This window comes from Podarcis vaucheri (assembly GCF_965113315.1).
Source record: "Podarcis vaucheri genome assembly, chromosome: 7".
Lineage (NCBI taxonomy): Eukaryota > Metazoa > Chordata > Lepidosauria > Squamata > Lacertidae > Podarcis > Podarcis vaucheri.
The window spans coordinates 39,887,025-39,900,585 of NC_138765.1; the positions used below are offsets into that span (position 1 = coordinate 39,887,025).

A 13,561-nucleotide genomic window follows, 5' to 3' on the forward strand; every position below is an offset into this window, starting at 1 on the left:
GAAACTGCAGTCGCCAGGCACAGGCCCTCCAAGCTCGGCTCTGCCAACTGCCATTCCCTCCACCCCACTGGAGCTCTTCTATAAACCATATCCTACCGAAATTAGTGGGGGGGGGGAGGGTAGTGGTTGAAGGGTCACATTCTAAGTCTCTGCTCCAGACTGAATATATAATCTTCTGCCCCCTTTAACAGTTTTGGTGGAAGATTCAGGACACATAAAAGCAGTGCAGAGTTGAACTATGGGACTCGCTCCCACAGGAGTCAGTCATGGCCAACAGCCTGGATAGCTTTGAAAGAGGATAAGACACATACATGAAGGAGGGGGGCATTTGAATTCCCCACAGCATGTCACACCCTACTCCCCTAAATACCTCAAGGAGCATCTTCACTCCCACGGCTCAGCCTGGACACTGAGGTCCAGCTCCGAGGGCCTTCTGGCGGTTCCCTCACTGCAAGAAGCGAAGTTACAGGGAACCAGGCAGAGGGCCTTCTCGGTAGTGGCACCCGCACTGTGGAACGCCCTCCCACCAGATGTCAAAGAAATAAACAACTATCTGATGTTGAAAAGACGTCTGAAGGCAGCCCTGTTTAGGGAAACTTTCAATATTTGATGAATCATTGTATTTTAATATTCTGCTGGAAGCTGCCCAGAGTGGTTGGGGAAACCCAGTCAGATGGGCGAGGTATAAATAAATTATTTATTATTATTATTATTATTATTATTATTATTATTATTATTATTATTATTACTGTAACTCCTTTTAGGCAACTGTCACATAGATGGACCTGGTTTGCACAGCATGGTAAGCCATACTACAGTTGTTAACTCATGGTTAGTGAGGAGGTAACTTAGCATGTTCCCTGGACAAAATAGGACCAGGGAGAAGCAAAGCAGCTGAAAGCAATTCCTCTCTGGGAGCCAGCAGGTCCTTGTCATCACACTATGGAGAATTTTGGAGGTGGTCATTTTTGACTGGCTGGCACCCTGAAGAAGGACATTCCAGCTTGCAATATTTTGCTGTGGTATCCATTTGTGGCTTATGAAGCCATCGCCTTGCCATGGAACATATGTGTTCACACCGCTATACTTGGTGAATGGCAAGGCTAGAATGACTTATATGGATAATTCAAAGCTGCAGTTAAAAGGGTCAAAGGAAAATGTTGATGGGGTTACCAGATAAACGTACAGACCACAAGTTTTTTAGGAAGAAGGGAAAGGGTCAGTTAGTGAGAAAAGGAACCTTGCTCCAGTTTCTTTTATCACTTTCCAGGAAAGATTTGAAGTTAAGGTTGCAACATCTGACAGCTTGTTATTAATGGACAAAATTAATATTCTAGACATCCCACTCGGGAGATGTCGGCATTCGTGCCCACAGAGCTCAATTATGCAGCATCTGTGGTCGCGGGAAGAAGGAGGTCGACGTGTGGAAACTGTTGAATTCCCCAGCTGCTGAGCAGGTAGAGCGCAATGTCAACGAGGGCTCATCCGGGGCACATCTTGGCTTTCACCTGTCTGAAGGGACAGGAGGGGGAAAAGAACACACCGCCAGCGAGAAGGCTACACAGTTGGTTGTCTTTCCCAAGAAAGAGAAGAGCCACTCAGCTGCAAAATTCATTTTTGTTAGTAAAACAAAATCAGGCCTATAAATATAGAACTGTGGAGTTGGAAGGGACCCCAAGGGTCATGTAGTCCAAGCCCACACGGTGCAGGAACTCCAACTAAAGACTCACCACCAGATGGCCATCCAACCTCTGTCTAAAACCTTCCAAGGAAGGAGAGTCCATCACCTTCTGAGGTAGGTTGTTCCAACTGACTCACAGTTCTTACTGTCAGAAGGTTCATTACTGTATGTTGCAATTTCATGTATTGACCAAGGAAAAGTGGAGGAAAAAGTGAATGGGAAAACATGAACTAGTTGCAGCTCAGTGCCTGGAGGGCATGACACAAATGCAGCCTCAAGGGCTACGATGCCGATTCTGTGGGATGCGCAGAGTCGGTGGGGTATGCAATAGAAAATTATTATTATATCATTAGTATTGCAATGCACTCCAAGTTCAAGTTTACCATTTCCAATTAATGCATTAGCGGAGCCCGATTTCCCCGAGGTGAAGAAAAGGCAATATTGGAGGATATAAAAAGGCAGTGGGAATTCCTTTAGGTTCTGCTGGCTGCACTTGTTTATTTTTAAGATTGGCTTTAACCATTTGGGCATGGCGTTTTATCTGTTCGTTGGGCTTGTAAGCCACCACGACACCCCCCCCAGGTTAAGAGGCAAGGCAGCCATTTCAAACTAAAATCAATATGTTCTCGGCTGAAGTTCAGAGAGCCTTGTGCTGCTGGCAACCTCTGGAACATCCTAAGCAAGCACGGAGAGAATAGTTCCAGCATGGAATATCAAAGATGCTTCCCTCTTTAAAAACTCTGTATGCTATCACACACACAAAACAGGGAAATGGAGGTGGCAGTGAAGGTGGCTCCAGCGGCAGCCGTTGTAGAATCCCAGCAGCTTATAAGTAACCTGGGAACATGGAAAAACCCAGTCAGATGGGTGGGGTATGCCATATTTACTCAACTGTAATGCACACCTTTTTGGGCCAAATTACTTTGCAAAAATTAGGGTGTGCGTTAGATTTGATGGTGCATTAGATTCACATAAATACGGTAAGTTGTTGTTGTTACAACCCAAAAATGGGGGGGGGGGGATCTAAGGCATTTCACAAAGTAATTGCAAGATTACAAAAGATAAGTCCACCCACTTCCAGCATTCCTGAGACAATGATACTCAAAAGGCCTATGAAAACAGCCACAAAGCTCACTGGGTGACCTAACCAAACTCACAGGGTTGTTGGCATGGATAAAATTGGGAGATGGGGGGAGCAGAAGCCACTTACACTGCCTTGCGCTCCATGGAGGAAAGATGTAAATAAATAAAACGTTTTCTTTTTCATTTCCTCCATTGTTGTTCTTGCTTTTCAAAAGGATTTTGTTTTCCCAATAAGCAGTAACATAGAATATTCACATTCTGTATAAAGGCCTCTTCTTCAACCCGGTTTATATGAAAGGCTTAGCTCTCTCTTTCTTGCATAGTCGGAATGTCAGAGTTCAGGTGGAGGAATGGGAAGCCAGACGTTTATTGTCTATATCCTGCTTCTGCCCCCCCACCAGTTTTGTGAAGTTCGCTTTCTTGCACAAATGGCAGGGGACACAAAGTCAACTTGCACCTTTCCTGAAATCTTTGAGGCAAAAGGGGATATCAGAAGGCTCCCACAAGTGACGCCCTTGAAAATAAATTTTCACTTCTCTGCCTCAGAGGAGAATGCCGAGAACTGGAGGGTGAGGGAGGTTTCAGCAGCCCCAGAAGAAGGGGAAAGGCACTTAGAAAGTGGAGGGGTTGTGAAAAGTGCATCTGAAACTTTCTCCCATCAACAGATTAAGGGTACAGAGTGGCAGGAAATAAGTATATCCTTCTTGAGCATAAAGAATCTACCGTTTAGTACCATGGATTCCCAGAGTCATTGATCAGCTAAGCTACATGTTATCAAAACTAAAACTTGGGGCAATCAGGAAATCATAGAATAGAATCATAGAGTTGGAATAGACCACAAGGGTCATTGAGTCCAACCCCCTGCCAAGCAGGAAACACCATCAGAGCACTCCTGACATATGGTTGTCAAGCCTCTGCTTAAAGACCTCCAAAGTAGGAGACTCCACCACACTCCTTGGCAGCAAATTCCACTGTCGAACAGCTCTTACTGTCAGGAAGTTCTTCCTAATGTTTAGGTGGAATCTTCTTTCTTGTAGCTTGGATCCATTGCTCCGCGTCCGCTTCTCTGGAGCAGCAGAAAACAACCTTTCTCCCTCCTCTATATGACATCCTTTTATATATTTGAACATGGCTATCATATCACCCCTTAACCTCCTCTTCTCCAGGCTAAACATGCCCAGCTCCCTTAGCCATTCCTCATAAGGCATCGTTTCCAGGCCTTTGACCATTTTGGGTGCCCTCCTCTGGACACGTTCCAGTTTGTCAGTGTCCTTCTTGAACTGTGGTGCCCAGAACTGGACACAGTACTCCAGGTGAGGTCTGATCAGAGCAGAATACAGTGGCACTATTACTTCCCTTGATCTAGATGCTATACTTGGCTTACTTCCCTTGATCTAGATGCTATACTTGGCTTACTTCCCTTGATCTAGATGCTATACTTCCCTTGATCTAGATGCTATACTCCTATTGATGCAGCCCAGAATTGCATTGGCTTTTTTAGCTGCCGCGTCACACTGTTGGCTCATGTCAAGTTTGTGGTCAACCAAGACTCCTAGATCCTTTTCACATGTACTGCTCTCAAGCCAGGTGTCACCCATCTTGTATTTGTGCCTCTCATTTTTTTGCCAAAGTGCAATACTTTACATTTCTCCCTGTTAAAGTTCATCTTGTTTGTTTTGGCCCAGTTCTCTAATCTGTCAAGGTCGTTTTGAAGTGTGATCCTGTCCTCTGGGGTGTTAGCCACCCCTCCCAGTTTGGTGTCATCTGCAAATTTGATCAGGATGCCCTTGAGTCCATTATCCAAGTCGTTGATAAAGATGTTGAATAAGACCGGGCCCAAGACAGAACCCTGTGGCACCCCACTAGTCACTCTTCTCCAGGATGAAGAGGAACCATTGATGAGCACCCTTTGGGTTCGGTCAGTCAGCCAGTTACAAATCCACTGAGTGGTAGCATAGTCAAATATCCAAGATGGCATTGTCAGCATGAAGAAACACAGAAGGCAAAAAAAGGAGGAAGATAAAGGACTAGATCCAGCCTTTTCGGAAAACTGCACCTCCCACCACATTAGTTCTTACATTGTTTTGATGGCGTGTTGATCATTTTTGCCTATCATTGCTGTCAGCCACTTTGAACTTATCTATAAGCCACTTTCAGTCTCCTAGATGGAAATCATGCATGGAACCCATTTTGAAATGGAAGTGGGGAAAATAGAAGGACTAGCCATTTAAGACCACAGCCATATTTAAATCTCTAATTTCCCCCAGAATGGTGATTACAAATTAAATCCCAACTCAATACACATCGTCCCTGCAAAGGTACAATGGGACATCTTTGGCCACATCAGGAACTATTATAAAAAGAATGTCCCTTGCTGCTCACTATAGCAAAAAACAAAGAGTCTATTTCTGCCCCCTCCCATTCACTTCTGAATATGAAAAGGTTATTTCTGATTGTGACTGGGATTCATAGCATTTGAAAATCAGAAGACTATCCCGAAGATGGATTTTTTTGCCCTCTAGCTTAAAACATGGAAATAAATATTTGAATAACTTAAATAGCAATATCTGCTAAGAGATAGGAAGTCATAAATCCAGAACATAATCAGGAAGGTGGGGGAAAAGAGATTGGCTTCAGCTATTCACTCTTGGATGTGCACAATCTTCATTTTATTTTTGTGCCCTTGAAAAAAGGGATAAATGAAAAGGTGTGAGCCGTAATCCGTGAGAGCTCCACAGATACGGAAATTTAACACTGACAGATATGACAGAGACTCATCTGATAGCCTAAGCCCTGCTTCAGAAATCACGGAGAGGACAATGAACTGAATACCGAATAAAGAGCCAAATCTGACCTCTCCAGCAGTGAAGATGCAGCCAGTGGGGCGGGGGATTGAGCCATGCAACAAATATCAAAAGCTAAAGAAGGGCGGTGGTGTTAGTGGGGCTCTGCATTAACATCACTGCCACTCTAAGTAAGTCACAGCTAAGTCCTTCTGGCTTCGGAATTCTTTTATCCCACTTACACTATTGATTTTCAAAAGGCTGGGATAGATGGCTGCCCTGGAATCAGATTAAGGCGAGAAAAGGGGGGACGGATGGACCCAAAGGAATTAAATTCTGGGAAGGGAGGGTAGAGAGGGGAAACTGTTGGAAGATTAAAGAGAGAGAGAGTGTGTGGAAGAGAGAGGGCTTTCCAGACACAGATTGGGATATGAATAATACACTCAGGAACGAAGGGAGATTTCCCACCTGCCTTTCCGAGGAGCTGGTGGTGCTTCCATGACCCTGGAGCATTACAGGAAGTCAGACCAGGCAAATGAAACAGCAACAAAGAAGGATAAACACTGGACACTTTGGGAAGGCCACAGGTACAATGGACAGAGTTGTGTTTTATGAATCAGAGAGGAGATTCCCCAAGGTATCTCCAAAGGGGCTTGCATCTGTTGGGGGCTACTGAACATCGCTCTCATTCCTCAGTGAAGGAGGGCCTTGATCCAAAACAAGATGCAAAAGGAGAGAGGAGCTTACTTCATGCATTGGACCCCAGAGAACATAATCTCTAGCACATGCCCAAATCCATGGGAAATCTACTCCAATATAGCAGAATAAATGGAGCCGGGGAACTCCAACATCCCAATACTCTGCCTCAACAAGCGGACTTTGCCAGCTCTGTGCTGGCTTCCATCAAGAAGGAATTGACGCAGTCTTGGTCACTGATCTCACAGGTTCCTCAAAAGGCTTCAGGGGCACTTGGTGGTCACAGAAAATCCTCCAGCTCCACACACAAGGATCCTCCAGCCAGCCTGTCCCTCCCAAGCACCAGCTCTCTTGGACTACCATCATGAAGTTTCAGATGCCTGGCTAGTGTGAAAGTACCCCAATATGTAGCCAAGCATCGCTGGGTGGGAGCCACAGCCTTGCGCAGCATCTGCCTTTACACAAAAACAATTTGCCGTCCCTTAAGAGTCAAACAAACCTTTTATTAAAGGGGGATAATAGTAGTAATAAAAAGCTGTAAAAGGCACGAAGGCTGGATGCACGCACAGTTAAGCCTTATGATATTCCTCCATTCTATTGATCTGACATTATTTATGGCAACTTTACTGGGCAGAATATCGTCAGCCTCTTCCCAAATTGAGTTTTGCGGAGACTGCAATAAGGAGGATGAGGCTCTTCCTGGATTCAGCTGTGTCACAGGCAGAGATGGTTGGATTCTCCTGGGTCTTCTCAGAACACCCCGGAAATGAACTAATTTGTTTCCCCAAAATAACTGGAGATAAATTTGATTTCCTGAGCTAATCTGAAGGAATCAGGAAATGAGCACATGACCTGAACCCATGAGCCAGTGTTGAGAGCACCCTTCCTTTATTAGTTATTATTTCTTATATTTATATCCCTCCCCTTCTCCCAAAGGAGCAGACTGGGAAAGGTCTCTACTGAAAAGGCCCGTTGAAAGAGGAAAGTCTTCGGTAGGCACCCAAAAGAAAACAGAGGTGAGGACTGCCTAATTTTCAAGCAGAGGGAATTCCAAGGGGTTGACGCCACAACACCAAAAGCCCGATAGCTACTCGTTCATTGGATATTTTTCAACAGGGGTTGGATAGCCACCTGTCAGGGATTCTTTAGCAGTGACTCCTGCAGTACAGTGGGTTGGATTAGATCAGCATCTGTATCATCTAGGACCAGGCAGGTTTTCTGTCCCATAATTATCTCCAATGGATTTCCCAAGCTATTCCATGTTCCCACAAGCAAAGAAGGAAACGTCACAAGCAACTTACAAGGAAGTCATATTCTCCACTTCTGTTGATGCTGCTTTAAAGTTTTCAGTACTAATCTTTACAAGGTTGGCAAGAGCCATTTGGAGCTTTAAAAGAATGCAACAGTAGCTTCCAAGAGGCTTTGCAATGATAATCCACCTACCCTAAATATTGCATTTCTCTTTCTACTTAAAGAAAAAGCGACTGAGGCCCATTAACCAAATGTTGGTTCTGCACCATCCTCCCCATCTTTCTTTCCCAACACACCGAAAGCAAATATGTCATGGGATGCGCATCAAACTGACCCATTTTGCCTTGCACAGCCAAACACATGTCAAGTACACTTGATGATACTAAAAAATGCCCCAATGGGACCTTTTAATTCATTTTAATGCGACACCGACTCCTATGCCAATGCCACTTGATTGAAATTATGAATCAAGTGTTAATTACCTCATTAAAAAGGCAACATATTTTATGGCATGATGGGGAAAGTGAGATTAGAATAGAAGGAGCCTAATGACAAATGTGAATGCCAGGCAAATTTAATCTCCCTTCAAAACAAAGAGGCTACGTTTAGCTGCAAGGGATCAAACTGATGCTTAAATAACGTTGATGAAACTTCTAAAAGTGAACTCAGGTGGTGACAGCCAATGGCTTTGTAGGGGCCACAGAGAAACACAGGGGAGGTATCAGTCAGCATCCTTGGCGGAACCCCAAGGTTCACAGATGTACAAGAAGGGAGGATGGAGGCAAAATCCAACCCAGAGCCACACGTGTACTGAGCATGCTCAGTAAACACAGAATGCTGAATGTCATTTGGAAAAGAAAAATGGGACAGCTATCCTGGAGCACGAGACACCTGGCTGGCTGGCACCCTGAAGATCTGCACACCTGCAACATCTTGTGGAGATCCCCCATTAACACAGACCGCTTTAAGAAAAGTCCCAGTGTGAGAATATATTGTTACAAAAGCCCAGCGCCGGTCCCTCTCTCTGCCAAGCCGTGGCAAGAGTGCATGGGATCTCAGGCACCCACACAAGGTCTGTGTCCCTTCGGAGAATAGAAGACACAGTGGAGGCTGTCGTGCTTTAAGAAATAGGGTCTATTTGCCTATTTACACCCTCAGTCTGCATGGAGGGGGTCCAAATCTTAAGATAATGGCCCAAGGCCCAAAGCATTGCAGGCAGTCCTTTCTTCTCCCTCACCAAGATGGATCCAGCGGTGCAGCATATGCCCGTGCTGCCCAGGGCGGGTGCACTCCCGAGAAGGGCAGGGCACACTACCGAGAGGGGCGGGGCATGGAGGGTGCCCTCCCAGGCGCGGGATAGCTGCTCAGGTGCATGGAACAGCGCCCGCGCCCTGCAGGCAGGGGCGGAGCAAGCCGTCCACAGGGGCAGAGCGAGCCGCTGATGGTAGACATTCAGTGTGCCACCCGCCTGCGACAGCCAAATGTCACCCCCCTCAGCGAAGACACCTGGGGCGGTCCACCACCACTGTACCCCTCCTTCCTCTGCCCCGGATAGATCTCCCCTCTTCTTCCCAGAAGCCCCTTGTCCTCCCCCAGAGCAGTTACCCTGAAAAACTTCCAAATTTCCAGTCTCTGGTCACACCTGGAGCAAGGAGTTGTTGACAACCCTCAATGGCTCTCTATTGCAATGCTAACAGCTCTGCTCTTCCCTCAGCCAGCCAGACTAGCTTGCATAAGGCAACCCCGGAATTCCTTTGCAGCTTATATTCTTTCTTCATATCAAACATAACCCGAAATCCTAGCATTTATTATTTTTTGTGTTTAGGGGGACACCCCCCAGCAGTTCTGTAACACCATTCATACAAGGACATCTTCTTGCAGAATTAAATAAAAAGTAAAATAAAAGGAGATGCCTTAGTTTGCTTAATAAGAAAACATGGAGTTTTAAGGAAAGACACTGCATGCATATGAAACCCTATTAACACCAGTGTGCTAAAAGAGGCTTAATTGGTAGCATTTATTCCATAATTATAAAATTGGATAATAAAGTTGGAACATTTATGAGGAAATGGGCCAGAGATCTATAAGAGGAGTGGACTACGGAAGAGCGGAAATGGATTTGGGTTAAATTACCACCACCAAATATATAAAAGGAGTTTTAAAATAAGATTCAATATCAACAGTATTTGATCCCAGGTAGACTTAATAGGGTATATTCAACAACACAGGATAAATGTGTTCTGCAGCTGGTTGGTAATGCAAATATATTGGACTACTATTTGAAATCTTATTTCAGAAACGACTGGACATCTATTATGAAATGACCCTAAAATACTAGTACTGAATTCAGTATCTGGAAGGTATAGTGTTAGACCCAAGTGGTTGGCGCCAATCCCACAGAGAGCAGCAGAGGTGGGCAAACTTCATGCTAATCAGATCCACTTTGCTTTATAGTAGAGTCCCAAGATCTACCAGTTGGAGCCACGTGTAAATGACAGAGCATTAGGAGTAAATAGTCTATGATTCTATGATGAGAATGTAGCAAAGAGGAAGTTCAAACACCAATCACCCTGAAGCCTGGCTGGACATTCACTACTGCACACATGCTTCTCTCAGGATGCAAAGCCATATGGGCAAAGGAAGGGATGGAGGAATCTAAAGACTCATTAGGGAAAGCAACACAAACAAACGGAAATCGAAATGCATAAACAAAACCACCAATATTTGCTCCAGCTGTAGCAGAGACATTTCACCAAACACTCCAGGACATTTTATGGCCCCCATAAACACTCATGTACGTAGGAGGCATAGCTGTGATATTCACACACATAAAAGCTGCTTTATTGGATGCTATCAAGCAATAATAATGGCTATTAGGTATAGTTTCTGTAAATTACATAAAAGTCTGCAAAGAGAATTATACTGCTTTAAAACCATACCTAAAAGCAATTGCCATCTAATAGCACGGAGGAAATGTGGGAAATGCCTTCTATATAATAAAATATGTCTAGCCCCAGCCTCGAAATGAGCACGTGCAATTGCCATTAAATCAGTGTCGCTCAGAGTTATCTGGGGGCATTTCCTGCTAACAGAGATGCTTTTCCATAGTTTTGTCACGTTGAAAAGGTACTCACCTCTCCAGCTCATATTCCTTCATGCCTATTTTGACGGCCTTCATTACCTGTTGTCGCAAACATAGGACACACCCTAAGAAATCTGGATCACAAGAACCTTAAACACTTGACAATTTTGTGGTTATCTTGGGAGCTACCACGATTTGATGTATAATGCACTTAAATTGCACCTCCAGGACATAGCAAAGAACACGAATGTACTATAAGTGTGTGATGATCACATCCTGGATCCAAAAAATTCTGTCCCCAGGGTGGAGCTGAATGCACATCCCCACAGCGCTTCCCTACCCATGTCCCCCCCCCCCACCTTAGGGTAATAAATGTCTGATGAGGGTTCAAGTGATGATCTGAATATGTGAACCTACCCCTTCATGTGAGAAGGCCACCCAGATGTCTTAGGAAATGTGCTGAAGGCTTCTGCGGAACACAGGAGCACATTTACAGCATGTTGAGTAAGCCTGAGCCTACCAGGTCTTCTCTTGAGAAGAAAGGACCATAATGATCTAGGGGATGCAGCAAATCTCCTTTGAGGAAAGGCTGCAGGATTTTTGGACTTTTACTTGCCTTTTCTCTAAACTAAAGAGGTATCATGGTTTATAAAATTATGAATCACATGGAGAAAGTGGCAATATATATACAGTGGTACCTTGGCTCCCGAACAATTCAGCTCCTGAACGCCGCAGCTTGGAAGTAAGTGTTCCGGTTTGCAAACATTTTTTGGAAGCCTAATGTCTGTTTTGGCTGTTGGCGTTGTTTCTGGGACCAGTCAGAAGCCGTGTCTTGGTTTGCGAACGTTTTGGAAGTCGGACGGACTTCCAGAACGGATTGAGTTTGAGAACCAAGGTACCACTGTATATATATTTAACCCTCTGTCATAACACTAGAACTCGTGGTCACCCCATGAAGCTGAATATTGTAAGATTCAGGACAGATAAAAGACTTCTTCATGCTGCACAGAGTTAACCTATGGAACTCACTCCCACAGGAGGCAGTGATGGCCACCAACTCTGCTGGCTTTAAAATAGTGTTGGACAAATTTATGGAGGGTAAGGCAACCAATGGCCACTAACCATAATGGCTATGTTCTCTTTCTACTGTCAGAGGCAATACACCTCGGAATACCAGTTGCTGGGAATTGCAGGTAGGCAGATTGTTGCTGTGCTCATGTCTTGCTTGCAGGTTCCCTACAGGCATTTGACTGCACACTGTAAGAACAGGCTGCTGGACAGGAGAGGCTACTGGCCTGATCCAGCAGGGCCCTTATGTTCCTATGTGTTCCAGCATGATAAGTGAAGACATTTTGTTCCCTGGGCATCAACAGCAAGTTCAAGGGCAAAGCAATGTGTATTATTAGGATTCTATTAGAAGGAACATTATCCTCCTAATTCTGTCCCAGCTCTTCCATTAGTTTATTACTAAGCAATTCAAGTAGCTGGGAACATTTTCTGAAAAGCCACCGTTACACAAAGAGCAGAAAAAATTATTATCTGTAAGAGATCCATTACCTCTTTATGAGCTTCACTGGAAATTTTATTGGTATAGCGCAGGACTTCCAACTCCATGTCCGTCTTAATCACACGGCTTCAAAAGGAAAGGAGAAGAGGAGAATCAGGTTAGTAATTCCCCCTACAGCTCAGCAGTGATTAAGTTGAGAGCACAAAGAATAACCAGGTAACCTAATTGGCAAACCTGCCGCCGACCAGATGCGTTTCAAAAGCAAGAGGCTATTACGAGATTGCAGCAAATAAAGGACATCAGGAAATAAAAGGTATGTGTGGCATTCAATTTACTCAAAGTAGGATGAGCTGAAAAAGCACCTGCAAGGTTGGTATAAGAGTTCGAGTTCGATCATCCTAACTGCAGCCCCTAGACCATAAGTGGGGTGCAAGCAACTAGTGTCTGTGGACAGGAAGGAGAAGATCTAGGGCAGCCTTCCCCAACCTGATGCCTTCCAGATGTTTTGAACTGCAACTCCCATCAGCCAGCCAGCAGGACAGCAAAGCCCAGCTGGCTTAAACTGATGGGAGATGCAGGCCAAAACACCTGGAAGGCACCAGGCTGAGGATGGCTGGTCAGTGGACTTGGCCATGGCTGAAGGCAGGAGACCAGTCAGGCTAGTGCCTGCCATTGTTAAAATTATTTCAGAGAAACCTGAAGCACTTTCTCAGGACCATTTAACAGAATCATTGGGCTCTGAGTGTGAATAAATCCTGAGTTTATACTCTTGATTTGTAAATTTATCACATCAGTACACTGTGGGAATTCTACTTTAGTCTGGTTTTTAAAACCGGCCAGGCAAGACAGGGTCAGACACAAGCTAGACGAGGGAGCTGTTCACTGTTTCCAGAAACTCTCTTCTCATTGTGAAACTTTTGTGGATGAGCTGAGAGTTTGTTTGACCTTGGGGCTGAGAGGGAGGTAGGAAAGAAAATGAACGAATATTGATTGATATATATTAGTAATTTTGTATTAATGTGACATTTTTTACATGTACCTGTGCATTTTTGTAATATTTTGTTTAAGTTGCTTCAGTTTTCTGTACACCACTTAGAGATATTTTTAATATATCAAGAGGTTAGAAATTAAATAATCAAATCAAAAATAACCATGGATCCCCCATGCTGTGTCTAGTTCAGCTTACAGTGTCAGTATAAGTTAAGGACGAAGGAGCCAGATAATGAACTAACGGAATTGTATTGAAGAGCTCAAACACATTTCAAGCTTGAAAAACTTTAGTCCCGGGAAGTAAAAAACCTTTCACAAGATGCTATCTATTTATTTGTTAATAACACTTCTATACTGTCTCCCATGTCAAGTCAGAGACAGCTGGCTGCTTTCAAGGCATACTTAACGGTGCACAGAATTCCCTCACTCTGTAAAGTGCAAAGCAGGTTGGTTTATTCTAGACCTTCCTGTTCACATCTACCAGGCCC

At 44.5% G+C, this 13,561-nt stretch overlaps 1 protein-coding gene across 1 annotated transcript in view; it reads right to left on the minus strand.

Annotated features, from left to right (window-relative positions):
• Window positions 1–13,561, minus strand: part of PEPD (peptidase D) — a 123,809-nt gene that overhangs the window by 63,424 nt on the left and 46,824 nt on the right. The window contains exons 8-9 of the mRNA XM_082233492.1: window positions 12,134–12,209; window positions 10,629–10,675 (exon numbers count right to left, since the gene is read on the minus strand). Coding sequence (XP_082089618.1) covers window positions 10,629–10,675; window positions 12,134–12,209 — 123 coding nt within the window. The remainder of the gene's footprint in view (window positions 1–10,628; window positions 10,676–12,133; window positions 12,210–13,561) is intronic.